Source organism: Aphidius gifuensis, linkage group LG3, assembly GCF_014905175.1.
Source record: "Aphidius gifuensis isolate YNYX2018 linkage group LG3, ASM1490517v1, whole genome shotgun sequence".
In the NCBI taxonomy this organism is placed as follows: domain Eukaryota; kingdom Metazoa; phylum Arthropoda; class Insecta; order Hymenoptera; family Braconidae; genus Aphidius; species Aphidius gifuensis.
Genome location: NC_057790.1, coordinates 15,966,466 through 15,983,913, shown reverse-complemented (window position 1 = coordinate 15,983,913; position 17,448 = coordinate 15,966,466). Strand labels below are relative to the sequence as shown.

The following is a 17,448-nucleotide window of genomic DNA, read 5'->3' as shown; positions in this document are numbered from 1 at the left end:
TTTTTTTTTTATACCGCGCTTGCGCTCGTTACTTGGTTCAGGGCCACGTGATTCAATACACCTTGTAATTATACCGGTAAATCGGTATTAAATAAATTTTAATTTATTATTTTATAATGGCAAAAATGTTATAATTATGAAATTGATAAATGACAAGCCCATTACCAATACTTTTTTTACTTTAGATTAGATGAAATTGCTATTTTTTAATTCCTAGCTTAATTTTATTTATCAAATGTTGCTATGGTTTGTATCAATTATTGAATATTGATTCAACAATAGTACATATACAAAAAATAAAAAATTAACATTGTTTAATTTGGTCTAGGAAAAAAATAATCAAATATATTTCAAGGTAATTATTATATGATTATTTATTGTTTGAAAAGAACAAATTGTTTTATTTTATAATATCTTGAAAGTTTAACAAAAGTAACTTTTATGATGATGATAATAATCCAACAAATAATAATATGATATAAACTTAAAAATAAAGAAATTATATTTATTAATAATAATACCAGTATTATTTTATTATTAGATATCAAACGATAAGTATGCCACAGGGTAAAAGTAAAAAAAAAAATAATGGTAATGGAAAAAGTGGAAAAAATTCAAAGAAAACATCAAGAGGAACTAAAAAAAGTAGTGGAAAATCAAGATTTACCATGGACATATTCAATGATGAAGTTATGGAAAATGCATATTATACATGTCATAACATAATGGATGTATTGAAATGTCGTGGTTTTCCATGGCCTGAGGCACAAAAAAAAAAGAAAAAAGGAAAAAAAAATTAATAAGTATTTCAATTACAAAAGTAGTAGTAACTCTTTTGGCTGTATCAAAAAATAAAAAAAAAACGTTGCTGCTAATATATTGAAATCAAATACTAAATATTATAATAAAAGATGAATTAAATAATTCAAACATTCAAATTAAATTTTCCATATTTCATTGGAGAAATTCGTGAACGTTGTGACGCATTTCGAAATCAATAACGAAATCATTAATAATCTAATTAATACTCAACTTAAAATGTAGAATTTTTTTTTTTTTTCTTTCAACACAAACATAAAGAAAAAAAAAAAGCAAGCTCTTTTGTCTTAAAAATAGAATACTTAAATGAAAAATAACATCATTAAAAATAAAAAAATAAAAAAAAAAAAAAAAAACTTTTGTTTCAAGTTATTAAACATTTTTTTTTTTTTGTTGGTTAAACACTTTAAACACTTTAAACAGATCTTGTTAATTGATCACAAAAATTACTGACACTAAATTCATCAGTTGGCAAAACAAAAGGTCCATTAAAAACACAATGAACAGTAACGTGTCTTCCATATTTTAAATTTGGCAAAAGTTTTGGTGTTAATAAAAAGTATTGTGAACTACCCTGTATTGCTGTGATTCTTGTGATAAGATCAAAAACCATTTTTTCATTTGTTGCATCCATACCTTGATTCAATTCATCAACACAACGAAATGGTACTGTTGATAATTCTTGTAATGCAATCATAAATATACCAGTTGTAACAGCTCTTTCACCACCACTTTGACGATTTCTTGTAAAATCATGAAGATCATCAGCTGCTCTAAATTTAACACGTATTTTTAAACCATATTTTTCAAAATCATCTGGATTTTCACTTTGATCAAGTGATACTTCACCAGCACATTTCATATCTCTAAAATGTTTACTGAAATTTTTATTTATTTCACCAACAAGTACTTGAAGTGGTGCTAACCATTTTTCTTTTAATTCATCAACTTCACGTCTATTAACTGTCAATTGATTTTGTAATCTTGTTATTTTTTCAGTTAATTCTCTTATACTTTTGTCAAGTGCATCATAATCTTTTAAAACTTGCTCAGCATTTTCATGATTATCTGTACAATGAACTTTTGTTTTTGCATCAGCTAATTTTTTTTCCAACTTATTTCGCTCATCTGGATATTTTGCAAATGCATCTTCATATTTTTTAAAAGCAGCCACGTTGTTTGGTGAATAACCACCTGTAAGATCTTGTGCTTTTTTAAGAAGTTCATATGTTTTTTCTTTATATGGTTTTATATGTTCATCCATATCACGAACAATATCACATGCTTCACGATATTTTATTCGTATATCTTCACTTTCATTTTTACGTGTTGCTAAAACTTTTGTCTTTAATTTAATTTTAAAATTAATCTGTTCACTTTCAGTTATCATTTTTGAAGCATCTGTAAATTAAACAATAATAATATAATTAATTAATCATTTAACATAAAGAAATATAAAAATAAAATAAATTTACTTACTAATGAAAAATGTATTTATTCTATCGAAATATTGAAGTTGTTTATTGATATATAACTGAATTTGTTTTGTTGTTTCAGCTTTAATAACTTCTGATGATTGTCTTTCTTCTTCTAAATTTTCAATTCTTTGATTAGTTATTTCAAGACGTTTATGAAGAGCTACAAGTGAATTAATATTTCTTGTTAAAACTATTTTTTCATTTTGTAAAACATTAACATTTTCTTTTTCAACTGTAATTGTATTTTGAAAATTATTAATTTCATTAGTTAATTGTAAAAGTTGATCTGTTTTTTCCATAAGTTTATTTTCAATAACTTGAATTTTTTGTGTATCAACAATTATTGATAAACAACCATTTGAACTAATAGTATTATAACTTGTTGATTTTTTACCAGAATAAGCAGAAAAACTTATATTAAGATAATTTGTTGGTGAAAAATAACGACGTAAACCTGTAGGGATTCTATCAATATTTTTATCAACTTCACGTGAACCAATTGGAATATTATTAATTGCATGCATGTTTATTAAATACTTCATAATAGTAGGTGGTGCATCAACAAGTTCACTTAAATAATTTTCAAAACCAAATTGTCTCAAGTTATCAATTGATATACTTGGAGCTTTATGAACTGGTGCAAGTGGATCTGAATGAATGACATTGACTGTTAATTTTTTTTGATCTCTTAAATATTTTAATAAAAGACTCATATCATCAACATCTTCACATACAAATGCAAATAAATCACGTGTTGGAATACATGTTTCAAAAAATTTTGCATATCTTTCATGATGTGGCTGAATACTCATCATCATTGGTTCATGAATTGTTGATTTAAATTTGTCTGTATTTTGACGAAGCCACATAACACCTTGATAAGCATGGTTATTATGATCTTTAAGAAGTTCTAATTTTTTTGTTTCAATATCTTGAATACTTTGTTGTTCTCTTTTAAGTGCAGTTATTTCACGTCTTAAATTATCTGATTGTTGATTTAATCCATTCATTTTTGATTCATTATTATTAATAAGACGTCTTTGTTGATTCATTTTATTTTTTAATTCTTCACTTGATTGAGTTAATGAATCAAGACTTCCAATTTCATCAATCATTGATTTAAGATCATTTTCAATTTTACCTTTTTGTAAATTAGCTTGTGCAATATCACCATCACGTGATTTTTCTTCGTCAAGTCTTCTATTACAAACTTGTTCTGTTTTTTTAATTTCTTCTCTAATTTTATTTATTTCTTGAAGAAGTACACGACAACGATCATCATTTGATGACATTACTGAATTATGATGAGTTACTTTTTTATTCATTTCATTGACTTCTTTTGTTAGATTACGTATTACTTCATCAACAGGTACAAGTTGTTCTTTAAGCTCATCTTTTCTTTTTTCTGCTTGTTTATGTTTATTCATGGCTTCAGTTAAACGTAGTCTTGATTCATTATATGTCATCCATGCTAATTTTTGTTCAATTATTGTAACTTTTTTCTTTTGAGCTTTACGTTCTTTGATACTACCAACAGTTACAGCTAAATTCTCAAATCTATTTCTTTCATTATCAAGTACGTTTTGTGTACTTTGAAGATCTTCTTCAATTTTTCGCTGCTTTTGACGTTTTGATATCAACTGTTCATGATCAGTATTGAGTGAACCATCACCAACTGATTTTTCAGTGTTTATCAATAGTTCTTGAGGATTCATCTTGGAAAAATCTTGAACTTTATCTTGAGGCAAAAATTGACAAAGATTGTCCAACTGAATAAACAAAAAAAAAAACAGACATTATAGATTATTAATATAAAAAACAAGATGATAATGATAATCTTATATTTATGGAAATGAAAAAAATGATATACCTGAATGTTGAAGCTTTCAACAGTTTCCTTGAATACAATACTATTTACTTGTTCATTATTTTTATAAAACACACTATGTTTGTCGTCAAAAACTCTTCCAAGTTTAACAGTTCTGTTTAATGTATCTTTCAAGACAATTTCAATTGAAGCCTTGGTACAACCAGCTTTTATAAAATCAGCTACTTTATTTTTTTTACCAAGAGTTGCTGGATTACCACCCAAACCAATGAGAATTGCTGTGAGAACTGTTGATTTACCAGTACCATTTGGACCAATAATTACATTGAGACCTCTTCCTGGTTTTATCTCAACTTTTTTATAGGTTCTATAATTTTCAATTAAACAACAAATTAATTATAATAAATAAATAAATGTTGAAATAATTATTTAAAAGAAAAAAGAATACTTACACAAAATTTTCAACAGCAATTTTGACAATGACACCACGATCTTTGCATTCTTGGCTAACCATTTTGATAATCAATTATCAATAATTAATCGCAAATAATTATTATAACATGTATAAATGTAATCAACTGTATACTTATTTTTATTTTAAATGAAATATTTTAAGATAACTTTGACATGTACGTTGTTCGTCTTCGACGTTACCAACAAGAATGAACAGGATTATGTTTTTTTTTTTTTATTTCTGAGGTTTTTGCTTGTTTTTGCTGTTTCTCAGAATCTCGATAAAACAAGTGAGAAAGACTCACCAAGTTGCCATGAGAAAGATCGAGACAGATGAAAAAAAAAAAAAAGAGAAAAAAAATGTAACGGTTTTTCAGAAAAAAACAAAAGTAAAAAGTCCCATGAAAAAACAACAACTAGATTGGGTAATCTTTGTTTACATGGGTTAAGAAGAACTCTATTATATCTTGATAACATAAAGTAAATTTCTAACCAACAACGGCGACCAACCAAATACCAATTAATGGCGAATCTACAGAGAGAGAAAAAAACAAGAGAGAGTGAGTCAGAACATTATATCCAAATAGTAAATACTGATCAATTTGTGCAAATTTGTGCGTGAAAGGAAGAAAAAAAAAAATAGAAAAACTTGTTGTTTGTTTTTATATGGTGATATAATATAAAGAATGCCACTTCATCGATATACACACGCGGTTTTATGCCGAGTACCAAACTCATTGAAGACCAAGGGCGAGGTCTCAATTGAAGAAGCTAAAAATCAACATTCAGCATTGGCACAATTATTGCGAGAACTTGGTATTGATGTTGTAGAAATGCCACCTGATGAAAATTCACCAAATTGTGCATTTATTGAAGATGTTGCTGTTCTTTGTAATGGTACTGCATTAATTGCAAGACCTGATGAAACAACCAGAGTACAAGAGGTCATTATTTAAACTATTCTTAAACTAAATTTTAATAATGAGATATCAATTTAAAACTCCATTATTGTCTACTTTTTTATAACAGTTAATTGATGTCATTACTGTTAATTTTTTTAGATTGAAACAATTAGAGCTGTTTTAAAAAAAGAACTTGAATTACCACTTGTTGAAATTGCTGATAAAAATGCACGACTTGATGGTGGTGATGTTTTATTTACTGGTAATTAATTTTAATTATTTAAATATTAAAATAATAAATTATTAATTTATAAAGTTTTATTTAGGAAGAGAATTTTTCGTTGGATTATCACAATATACAAATGAAGCTGGCGCAAGAGCTGTTGCAGCAGCATTTCCAGAATATCCTTGTGTTCCAGTCAAGGTTAAAAAGCTTTTAATAAAATTAATAATCATTATGTTATTGATTTATTATATATAAATTTGATCATTAATTAGGTTGCTGAAAATAAAAGACTAAAAGGACTTGTCACAATGGCAGGACCAGATGTTATTTGTGTTGGTCTTGGTAAAGATTCACAAGAAGTATTAAAGGTAATAAATACAATGGAATAATTTAATAGGTAATATTTATTTGTAAATTTATTTTATCAGAGAATTGAACGTGAAGCAACTTATACATATTCAACATTGACAGTATTGGAGGATACAGCATCAAATGTAATTTATGTTAATGGTACTCTTATTCATCGTCATTATGATGAAATACCAAAATCAAGTAAAGTTTTTGATGGTAAAGTTGAATTTCCAACAAAATCATTACGTATGTCTGAACTTGCCAAATTTAGTTGTGGATTATCATCATGCTGTTTGCTGGTTCGTAAACCTCGACATATTCGTAGTCTTTAAATTATTATTTTTAAATTTCAAAAAAAAATACCCAGTTGTTTTTTACAATCATATTAAACAAATATTATAATTAATTTAATACACCAAATGGCAGTTGATTATACTTCTACTAACAGCAAATATTTAATAATGGAGTAAATTATTATATAGAAAAAATTATGGCTGTAGTAGATTTGAGCAGATAATGAGCATTTACCAATGACTAAAAATATTATTGGGCATTTTGTTATTATTATATTCGTAACAATATGAGATAAGCCCAATTAATATTTCTAAAACAAATAGTTAACTTGCCTTAAACATAAACAAACAAGTATTAATGATTTAAATTTATTTGATATTTAAATTCAGACAGCTATTTTATTGCGATGACATTTTCGATTGGCACAAATAATTATTACGAAAATGTCATTATCCATATAATTAAGTTCTATCTATAATATAAATTAATGTGTTGATGATAATATACATGCTAGTCTTTGACATCATCAGAATAAAAATTCATATAAAAAAATTAACTGTTAGAATATGCCAATTGGTAATTATGGTACAAGAATATATGATCTGAATATTTCGCTATTGCGTATATTTATATTTACTTTTTTTTCAATTATAATTAAAATAAAAATTCATTTACAAATAATATCTTTTTTTTTTTTTAAACATAATTTTATTTAATAAATTTTATATTGTTAAAATAGATAAAAATAAAAAAGTATTATTAAATAGCAATACATGCTGCTCCAGCTTTTAAATTAAATTTTTCAATAATTGATTTCATTGAACCACCAGAACCCATGTCAAATGTACGTGGTATATAATCTAAATTTTTTTGATTATTATATGTTAGATGTAATATTTGTTCCCATTTAATTGGTGCTACAATTTGATACAATAAATATTTTTTAACTTCATCTTTTGTATCATAAGGTCTAGCTTTTAAATTTGAATAAACTTGAATTCTTGGATCTTCAACATCAACTTTATCAAGTGCTTTTCTTAATGATCGTAATGCTGGCTCCATCAATGCTGTATGAAGTGCTGCATTAATTGGAAGACGTTCAAAATTACGTATATTAAAAGCAACAGTATTTTTTTCAATGTATTTAAGAGCTTCGTCATGACCAGCAATTATTTTTACTTTTGGACTTTGATGAACAGCAATACTTAAAAGTCAAAAAAAAATATATATATTAACTAAAATTCGTTATTTGATAGATGACAATAATTGTATAAGACTTACCTGCAGACTGGCTCAGAGACACCCATGTCCATTGCCCATTTTGTTGCTTCATTGCATATAGTTGATGTTTTAGCTTCTGATTTTAAAATAACAGATATCATTCCTTGTTTTGAATTTGTTGATGCAGCTTGCATTGCTTTTCCTCGTACACCCGCTAACCTTATACCATCTTCAATTGATATTGAACCAGCAAAAATTAAAGCTGTTATTTCACCAACACTATAACCAAGTACTTTTTTACATGAATTTAAAGATTTTGATTTTTTTTCCCATAGTTTTTCAACAGCAGCCAATGACTGAAGTAATGTAGCAGGTTGATTATATTCAATTCTGTCTAATTTTTCTTGAGGTCCCTGAATGCATATATCCAAAATATCATATCCAAGAATTTTATTAGCTGTTTTAAACATGTCTTTGACTCTTGATAATTCAAGATATTCTCTTATTTGTCCTACTTTTATTACACCATGTCCTGGAAACATCATTACTGATGGATCATCTTCTTTATAGCGTTTTATTTGGATTGGTACTCTGGAATATGTTGGAGTATCTTCTGAATATGGTGGTGGTGGTGGTGTCACTTGGCAATTTGTGTTGGATATGTCATTTTCAGCTGATTGTTCTGGTATTTTTGTACATGAGTTTGATGTGTTATTTACAATAGTTCTACATACTTCAGTTGAATATCTTTTTAAAATTATATTACGACTCCATTCAAGAAGAGATGTTACTTCATCACATTTTGTAATCAACAATCTTCTTTGCCACATGGTGTTTAATATTTTTATGTTCACTTGATAAAATCTAATATATCCACACTTGACAGTTTGTTTGTTTATTTATTTATTTATTTATGTTTTTAAATTTTAAACAAGTGTTGTATTGTTTTATATACTTCCAAAATTATCAACTGCAACCGGCAATAAAAAAACACTACATACTGCTACATATATACATAAGCACATTTTTTTAACAACAGCTGATTATCATTTATCATTTATCGCACTTTCTGTCAGAGTTGCCATAATATTATTCGACTGTATTATACTGCTTTTATCATTGGATAAAAATCTACGCATGGTGTAGAAATATAAGTGCGGCCCACAGTTCGCCATATTGGCTAAACTGGCGCGATTTTATTTGAATCATTAATTGAAATACATATCAAAGCATAATATAATCTCAATAAAAAATTAAAATAATTAAAACACATGAACAAATAATTAAATTTACTTTAAATGCATATATTTAACATGAAAATAAATATATTAATTGTTTGACAAATAGAATAAATTTGTGATAATTAAAATTAAAACTTATAAAGTTCATCTGTTTTTTTAATTTTTTGTTTTATTATCATCAATACAAGGACCGGGATTTAAATCAACTTTAGAAGCCCATTTTTTCAAAGTTGTTATTGAAGGAAGTGGGAAATTCATTTTCATTCTTAAATAACGATAACATTGTGGTGAAACAGCTTGAAGAGATATTGCCGAGGCAATGTCTTCAGCTTTCCAGTGACTTTTTGTCTGTCCAGGATTCATTAATATTTTAATTTGAGTTGGCGTAAAAACAGATGTCAATGCTTTCATGTATTTTTGTAACAATTTATCTTTTTTTTCTAATTTTGTTTCGTTAACAGCAAGGCTTTGAAGTAATTTAGTATTAACAGTTTCTAATTTCTTTAATTTTTGTTTTAAAATATCAATTTCTTTACGATATTCATCAGCTTGTATTTTCCTTTTAGAAATTTCATCTGCTAAACTCGAAAAGTTCACTAATGAAGTATACTTATCAGCTTGAGATAATTCTAATTCAGTGAGCTTGATATTATCACTGGAATTATTTATAATATGATCATTTATTGTGTCAACTGGATCAACAGCATGTTCCTCATCTACTATGCTTTTTTCAACATTTTTTTCATTATTACATGCAATTTTGTTTATACTCATTTCTTTCATTGGCTTAGTTGAATCAACATGTTCATGAACATTTTGTTTATTATTACATGCAATTTTGTTTATACTCATTTCTTTCATTGGCTTAGTTGAATCAACATGTTCATGAACATTTTGTTCATTATTACATGCAATTTTGTTTATACTTATTTCTTTCATTGGCTTAGTTGCATCAACATGTTCATGAACATTTTGTTCATTATTACATGCAATTTTGTTTATACTTATTTCTTTCATTGGCTTAGTTGCATCAATATGTTCATGAACTGTATTAATTTGCTCGAGATTTTGATCAATAGTGGAATTTAAGATGTTGGAAAAAACATGATCATTTGGCAAATTTTTGGTTGGTATTGCATCAGGTTTTAGAATTGGTTTTATGTTTTCTTCTGATAAGTATTTTGTTAGCCACCGAGTTTTATATGAATTTGAATCAAAATGAACAGAGCATACACGTGCTGAAAATAGAGAAAATTAGTTTACAAGTTTTAACAGACCAAATATTTATTATTATTCACTTACCATTTTTTAATTCAATATTTTTAGTTTGACATATTTCCATCCAAACTTTAGATACATCCAAATTTTTTGGAAACCTATGAAAACTAATTTTGTCATTGTGCTTGATGGTATTTTTTCCAATTTTTTTAATACGAATGCTTGTAGTGTTTTGACAATATTTCATGGCACATTTTACCATTATGAATACATGAGATCTACAATATTAGTAATAAAATAAATTAATCAATAACTGATTTAAATAAATTTAGATTATTATTTATTAATAACATACGGATTACTAATTAAATGATTATTTTAAAGAAAAAAAAAAATAAATAGGCATATACAATGTACAAGTTCCAAAATGAAAAGACTATGTCAAGCAAACATAATAAATCAATTTTTAATTACATTCATTACATACCTTCAAGGATCAGTTTCACCGTTATAAATATGTTTAAATTATTAAACAATATTTTTAAAGTTTTTAATTATAATTAATGCAACTTTTTAACAATATAAACATGTCATACACATGGTAGAAATATATAGTATATTTCTACCATGGTCATACATAAATAAATAACAGTAGGTATAATAATAATAATATGATACGGACCAATACGGACAGTCGGACACACAGATTTACACACATGCAAACAAGATGGCCGTAAATGGTATGCGCAGTAGATTTTTATTTTCGTCCGAGGTATGGACATTTATCTACCTGTATATTTCTACCAATGGGCCTAACGAAAAAGTAAAAAACGAAAAAACCAATACTTAGCAATTAGCATGTGGAAGCTTAAAATCAAATCTAATTTCAAACTATTAAATATATATTTTTTATCTCTCATTGTTGTAAAAATGTTGTCGAGAGAATAAAAGAGAAACATGTGTTTATAATAAATTTAAATGAAAAAACACATTGTTTTTTATTTTTATAATATTAATCGATTTATTTTATATTCGTCTATATCTTAAATTATATTTTCCTATATTCACTATTTTTATAAATTGTTTTAATAAATTGACTTAATTCATTGGTAATTGAGTGACAGACCAAAAATATTTACAAGCTGCATGTATGATTATTATTATCACATTATTTTTATTTTTTTTTTTTTCGTTATCTGTTAAAAATTATAATTGATATTGTAATATAATCAATTGTTGAAAAAGTAATATTCTTGATTTAAAATAAAATATTAATACTATAGTTATTTTGTTTTTAAAAAAATATTTTTAAGTTGTTGGTTTTTTTTTTCGATCAAGTTTCGATTCAAACATGATTTAGGAATAAAATAAAAATATTATTCGATTTTTAAATAAATAAAAAATATAAAGTAACCAATGTCTATAGAATAAATTGTTTTGTTTTTTTTTTTTTTCAAGTTAAAATATTCAGCTGTTAACTGTCAGCGTTCGTTTCATTAGAAGTAGATTGTTCATTTACTTTAAGCTTCGGAATATTGTTTAAGCTATCTTTGACTTCTTTATTTTCAGCTTTCTCATTTGATTGAAGTTTAGAAGAAGTTTCTTCGTCTTTATTTTCATGCTCTTTTTTAGAGTCTTTGCAAGCATCGATTATGGTGTTACAAGAGACGTTACTTGTATTGTTTGGTTCTTTATCTGATGAACTTGCTGGATTATTGTCTGTGCAAGTTGATACTACTTTACTACTGGGTGAAGAGGTTTTTGATAGGTCAGACGCAACCGCAGTAGACAAATTTTCAGATGCTAAAACTTTTGTAGAACTGGAAGTACCAGATTCTTGATTATCTATGAGTTGATTGGCTTTATTCGCGTTTCCTGTAGAATCTGTAGTAGCTTGTGTCTCAGTTTTGATTGGATTGCTATTTGAACTTGACGACGAGCTTGCTGTTTTCGGAGATTTTGGCGGAGCTGACTGAGAAAGTGTACGTTGAACTGTTGGTGATTGAGAAGATGTATTTTGTCCATGAGTACTCGATGATGAAGACATGTAACTTGTTCGTTGATACAATTTATTAATTGAAGGTGGTAAACTGCTGTGAAAAGCACTCAGAGAAGCCATTCTTACTGGAGAATGAATTGAATGATTCATGAATTTTGTTGATTCAGACAATGTTGGTGGCTGATGTGAGTAAATCAATCGTGGATTTGTGTTTGGTGTTGATGATGGTACAAAAGGATTTACAGGAGAATTCCTTGGTGATAATAACGAGTTTGTGCTATGACACGTGTCTTTTGAATGAGCTGGTGTATTTTTGTAGCTTCCAGTACTTGGAGAATACAGAGATGGTGAAACAACTGGACTTTTTGTTGTTAAAACAACTGGTGAAATAGTTTTTGTATCAGTTTTCGTTACACTAACATTTGATACAGTATTTTTCTCATGACTTTCTATCACAGTTGATACTGGACTTTGTTCTTTAGCTAGCTTTTGTTCTGACTCTTTGTTATTTCCTGAGCCTTCGTTTGATACTCCATACATTGGTTTGACTCCAGATGCAGGATTTCCTAAATATTTCGGTACATTTCGCATTTTAAAAATTTTAGCTGGCTTTGAAGCAATCGGTTTTAAATTTCCACTTCCACTACTTCTATTTCCACTACTACCACTTTCAAATTCCGACACTAAACTTTGACTTTGATGTAATTCTTTTGCTTGATTTTTTGATAAAGTAGGATTCCATGTTTTTGGAGGATCACGAAGAGTTTTGTATTGTGATTGTTTTTTCACAACAGAGACTCCTCCTTTGAGAATAATATTGGACCCAGATTGTGATGTTATTGAAATGGAACTAGATGTCGGTTGACTTGATGATGTATAAATTATTTTATTAGCTTTTGAATCGGTTGAGCCGAAAATTGAAGTACTACTAGGTGTGTAACATGGTACATTAGGAATATTGATAAAACTAGAAGAATCATTCATAGTCTTTTTTGAAATTTTCAAAAGATCTGGAATTTCAGGTCTTGTTTTAATCTCTAAATTATTCTTATCTTTTTCTTTTGAAGTTTCTCCTATTTTAGCACATATGTCATTTATTTTTGATCCTGAAGTTCCAATTTTAGCACAAATTTCGTTTAATATTGTTCCTTTGGCAATAATTTCAGTTTTTCTAATCGTTGGTTTCATTGAAGAAATGGGGATTGCGTCTGGACATGGTGGAGCTAATGAATTTGATCCTGTTGAATTTGGTTTAAAATTATTCAATTTTCCTGTACCTGAAGGTGGCGTAGCACATAATTTTTCATTGGTACTATTGTTTTGATTGTTATTATTATTATTTGATGAACCGGAAACGAGATTTTTTACAGCTGTAAAACTCGGAATTGTGTAGATGCTCATTGGAGTACTCTTTCGCATTGCATTATTAACAAATTCCTGAACAGTGGAAGTATTATTTGAAGAACTTGATGAACATGAAGCAGTCGAAACATTAAGTCCAATGCTCGCAAGGTTTTTATTATTAGCAGAAATATTATTCAATCGTTGTTGTTGATGGGAACTTTCAGAATTATCAGTACGAGCAGATCCAAGTCCTGTAGCTGATCCAGGTGAATCTTTAACACCATCTGGAGACGCATTTTTGCGAGATGCGATTGAAATGGAAACTGATGGTACATATGATAAATTGTAAAAAGGATTCGGTGTTGTTTGTGATGTGTTGATTTGCAGCTTATTTGATAAGTTTGCAATTATTCCACCTCCACTTGTTCGATTTATTTTTTCTTTTATATCTTTTTTAATATCTGTATTTTTAAGAACTTTTTCGAGAATTGTTTTTTTATCTTTTTGTCCTCTTTTTGAGTATGTATTATTGACTTGGCCAACTTTTGGATGGAACTGAAGTTTAGCACTTAATGCATCAATTTTAGAACCACTAGCTTGATTTGTACTATTATTATTTTTTGTGTTTAGACTTGATGTTGGGCGTTGCAATTCCTCACAACTTTTTGAAACTAATTCATGTTTTTTTATGACAGCAGAGCTTTCTAATGGTGTTTTTCCATTATTGCCCGAATCAATTGTCTGGTTACTCTTCTCACCTATTATATTGTCTGCTTTCATGGACAATTTATGTTTCCCAGGTTGTGAATCACTGGATATTTTTGGGGGTTCAGAAATTGTACATGTACTGGAAGTTTCTTTATTGATTTTTTCTTTAGACATCGTATTTTCTGTCTTTGATGCATTAGCCATTTCAATACTTTCATCAAGCTTTCGTTGATCTTCCTCAAGAGTTTCTTTTTGTTCATTTTTCTTAGAATCAGGATTTGTAATTCCTGTGACACTAATTACACCAGTTTCAGATATTTTTAATTGGACTTCTTTCCATTCTTTTTTTATTCCATCTTCATGTTGCACTTTGTCCAAATTTAAAGTACTGATGCCTGCATTCGATAACGATTCTTTATATTCTTCATTATCATCAGAAAGTTTCAAACGTTTTGATGAAGATTCAAAGATTCTATAGCTTAGATGCAGTGGAACTTTTCGTCTCCAATGATAAATGTACATAACGTCCATAAGAGAATAATTACCATACAATGGTTCTTCTTTGTACATAATATCAATTCGATGAACATTGCTTAGTCCATATTTTGCTCTGATTAATTTTTGCAAATGATAAACTGTTACAGCTGCTGGACAACGAAGATATCGTCGACTTGGTTCTTCACTTTCTGTACAAGGTGGTATAGGGCTTCCATTAAAAGATGGCTTATAATATTCAAGAGAAAGACTTAAAGATTCATCAGGAGAATATATGTGTGATTCAATTGGTTCTCCTCGAGTTTCTGGAGTCATATTAGCTCGTTGAGCATCTGGATGTTTTTTATAGAACTCTCGGCGACATCGCATTTCACCTAGAAGTAAATTTTGTATAAATTAATTTAGACTTGGATCTTTTAACTCATGTGATTTTATAACTTACTCTGGTAGCAACCAGGAACCAGTTTATAGACAATATCTTGTAAAGTATGATCAGGTCGAATATTGAGAAGTGGCTTGCTTTTATGAACCTGAACTTCACATATTGGACAATACTTGTTAGTGTTTAAGTATTTGACAATGCAACTTCGACAAACTAGAATCAGTTTAATATACATGGATATAAATTATATCATTTTTAAATTATTGAAAGTAATTTTGGCTAAAATAATTTCTCAAATGAAAAACATACATGAATGTAGACACTCAATGATTGTTGTTGCATCGATAAAATATCCTCTACACAATTTACAGGTAAGTTGCTCATCTAACTTTGAGAGTTTTATTCGTCCTCCACTTTGTCCTGACATTCTGAATCACCTACATAAAGGTAAATTTATATTATTAATTTTCAGTTAAAACAAATAAGTAAATTATAGTCAAACATTTTACATGTATTTAGACAACCAAATTAGTTAAATCCAGTTAAATCAGTCACTAACTAAAATTGATCATTCACCAATTACAAGCTTCATTAATAAATTTGAAATATTGCATAAAATAAAATTGAAATTCAAGATGATTTACAAGTACCTAATCTAAAAAAAAAATCTGTCGATCTTTTCTTGTTGTTATTTTGTTGTTTATAATTATACGTATTTAATTTTCTATTTTATTTCAAGGTAACTTTTTATAAGTTACCACAACTGACATCTCGAACATAACCTTAACGAGTTTTACTTAATTATTCGTTATGATTGTCACCATATAGAATGTTATAAAAACACCAGATAATGTTATAAAATCATTTTTAATTTTTTTATTTATTTATTTGTCATTATCACCATCATGTTTTGAAACATATAGAGCCTTTGTTATTGTTTATACTTTTTGCTAATGAATCTTCCGCTAAGGATGCAAAAATAAACAAGAAGCTTACCTCAAAATATGGAGTCACAACAGTACAACTGAGTACAACACAATAAATACGTATATCTATACGTATATTTATCTTCAACTTATATTATTTTTTATTTATATTCAATTCAACTACAACGTAATTTTTATTTTGATAACTCTTATTTTCTTTTTTTCAACTAACAAAGATTCAAAGAACCAAAGCAAACCAAAGCTGACCCAAGTGTCAAAGTGGTTTGCAAATAGTTGGGTAATGGTAAATAGTCGATTTTTTTTTTAGGTTTCTTACACTTACAGCCTAAAATACTGTAAGATACCTCAGATTTGAATTTTTTATATCGACCGGCAATAGGATTGAGATATATTGATATATTGTGAACAACTACATTATTATTTAAACTTTGTTTATTTATTGTATCAAATAAAAATTAACTTCAATGAATTGATTAACAACTTTATTTACTTATAAAATTGATACTGATTATAAAATTCGAATATGCTGTCTCCGCATATATTGTCAACATATTTACAACAATATTTACAACAGTGAAAGGTAAAAAATGTATTCAATGATTCAATGTACCAATTTTATATAAGTTCATGCTTAACTCATCTTTTACTCATCTTTTACCAGCAATAACATTATATTAGGATCATGGGAATATTTAATGTTTTTTTTCATTTCCTTCCTGCCAGACTTTTCCTTATAGAAGAAACAGTATAGATGTTATTCGTATTTTTAATTGATAAAAAATTCGTCGTTTGTCGAGTTATTTTTTTTTTCAGGAATATATAGTGTTTCACGTTTATTCCGATTGTTCTTAAAGTATTCTAAAAGTTTGAAATTTAAATAATAATTATAATGATAAATATTATATCTGTAAAAAATTTTATAACACTTACAGAATTATCAAGACTTTTTTTATGTTTATTAATGAGTTTGTTGTTTGATAGTTCTTTTTTCTCAGACTCAATCATCTTCACGATCCGTTTAATTGTTGCAATGTCCAAAATTTTCTGTTTCAAGAAATTATCTTTATTTTTGATAAAGAAGAGTTGACATTTCCTCCCTCAACATTATTATTTTTTTTTTTTTATCTATTTCATTCTATTGTAAAAAATCTGTGTAATAAAAAAAAAAATATATATATATATATATAGCACAGAGTTCTTCATGTCGTGTTGAGAATTTTTTTGTCTTTAAAAAAAAAAAAACTTTGAATTTATATGTATGGGGTATAAGGTAGCTGATAAAAGTGCTGACTACATTGGAAGCTTCCTAGGCGCGGTATAATATAAGATTCGTGTCTCAACATATCCTCAGATCAAGTTCGATCAGCAAACAGATCGATTCAAATGGCTACAATAAATAAATTTTATTTCAACCAAAAATTAAATAAATATATAATAATATTTAATAAATTTTACAAGTGAATATATTATTATTTAAAAATAAATTCGAAAGTAAAAAAAAACTATAAAAAAAATATTGATAAAAAAATATTAAAATGTCTC

The 17,448-nt window shown here is 27.4% G+C and overlaps 5 protein-coding genes across 6 annotated transcripts; 1 reads left to right on the top strand and 4 right to left on the bottom strand.

Annotated features, from left to right (window-relative positions):
- Positions 1–649: 649 nt before the first annotated feature.
- Positions 650–4,966, bottom strand: LOC122852071 (structural maintenance of chromosomes protein 5). Its single transcript, XM_044151646.1, has 4 exons — positions 4,578–4,966; positions 4,168–4,492; positions 2,299–4,066; positions 650–2,220 (listed from the first exon to the last, which is right to left on the bottom strand). Exons 1-4 carry the CDS (start codon positions 4,637–4,639, stop codon positions 1,235–1,237), a joined length of 3,141 nt encoding a protein of 1,046 aa, XP_044007581.1. The 5' UTR covers positions 4,640–4,966; the 3' UTR covers positions 650–1,234.
- Positions 4,967–5,130: 164 nt separating this feature from the next.
- Positions 5,131–6,389, top strand: LOC122852114 (N(G),N(G)-dimethylarginine dimethylaminohydrolase 1). Its single transcript, XM_044151722.1, has 5 exons — positions 5,131–5,522; positions 5,640–5,742; positions 5,807–5,904; positions 5,979–6,074; positions 6,135–6,389. Exons 1-5 carry the CDS (start codon positions 5,265–5,267, stop codon positions 6,387–6,389), a joined length of 810 nt encoding a protein of 269 aa, XP_044007657.1. The 5' UTR covers positions 5,131–5,264.
- Positions 6,390–7,110: 721 nt separating this feature from the next.
- On the bottom strand, positions 7,111–8,718 carry LOC122852099 (probable malonyl-CoA-acyl carrier protein transacylase, mitochondrial). Its single transcript, XM_044151696.1, has 2 exons — positions 7,633–8,718; positions 7,111–7,555 (listed from the first exon to the last, which is right to left on the bottom strand). The coding sequence occupies exons 1-2, from the start codon at positions 8,400–8,402 to the stop codon at positions 7,111–7,113; spliced, it is 1,215 nt and encodes a 404-aa protein (XP_044007631.1). The 5' UTR covers positions 8,403–8,718.
- Positions 8,719–8,935: 217 nt separating this feature from the next.
- LOC122852096 lies at positions 8,936–10,634 on the bottom strand. Of its 2 annotated transcripts, XM_044151692.1 has the most exons (4): positions 10,519–10,634; positions 10,116–10,309; positions 9,822–10,051; positions 8,936–9,743 (listed from the first exon to the last, which is right to left on the bottom strand). In XM_044151692.1, exons 2-4 carry the CDS (start codon positions 10,291–10,293, stop codon positions 8,970–8,972), a joined length of 1,182 nt encoding a protein of 393 aa, XP_044007627.1. In that variant the 5' UTR covers positions 10,294–10,309; positions 10,519–10,634; the 3' UTR covers positions 8,936–8,969. The 2 variants fall into 2 exon arrangements, with proteins under 2 accessions (XP_044007627.1, XP_044007626.1); XM_044151691.1 differs by having other exon boundaries at positions 8,936–10,051.
- A 568-nt stretch (positions 10,635–11,202) lies between these two features.
- On the bottom strand, positions 11,203–16,161 carry LOC122852067 (protein suppressor 2 of zeste-like). The gene is made up of 4 exons (XM_044151640.1): positions 15,956–16,161; positions 15,269–15,396; positions 15,020–15,172; positions 11,203–14,951 (listed from the first exon to the last, which is right to left on the bottom strand). Exons 2-4 carry the CDS (start codon positions 15,384–15,386, stop codon positions 11,506–11,508), a joined length of 3,717 nt encoding a protein of 1,238 aa, XP_044007575.1. The 5' UTR covers positions 15,387–15,396; positions 15,956–16,161; the 3' UTR covers positions 11,203–11,505.
- Between the last annotated feature and the right edge of the window lie 1,287 nt (positions 16,162–17,448).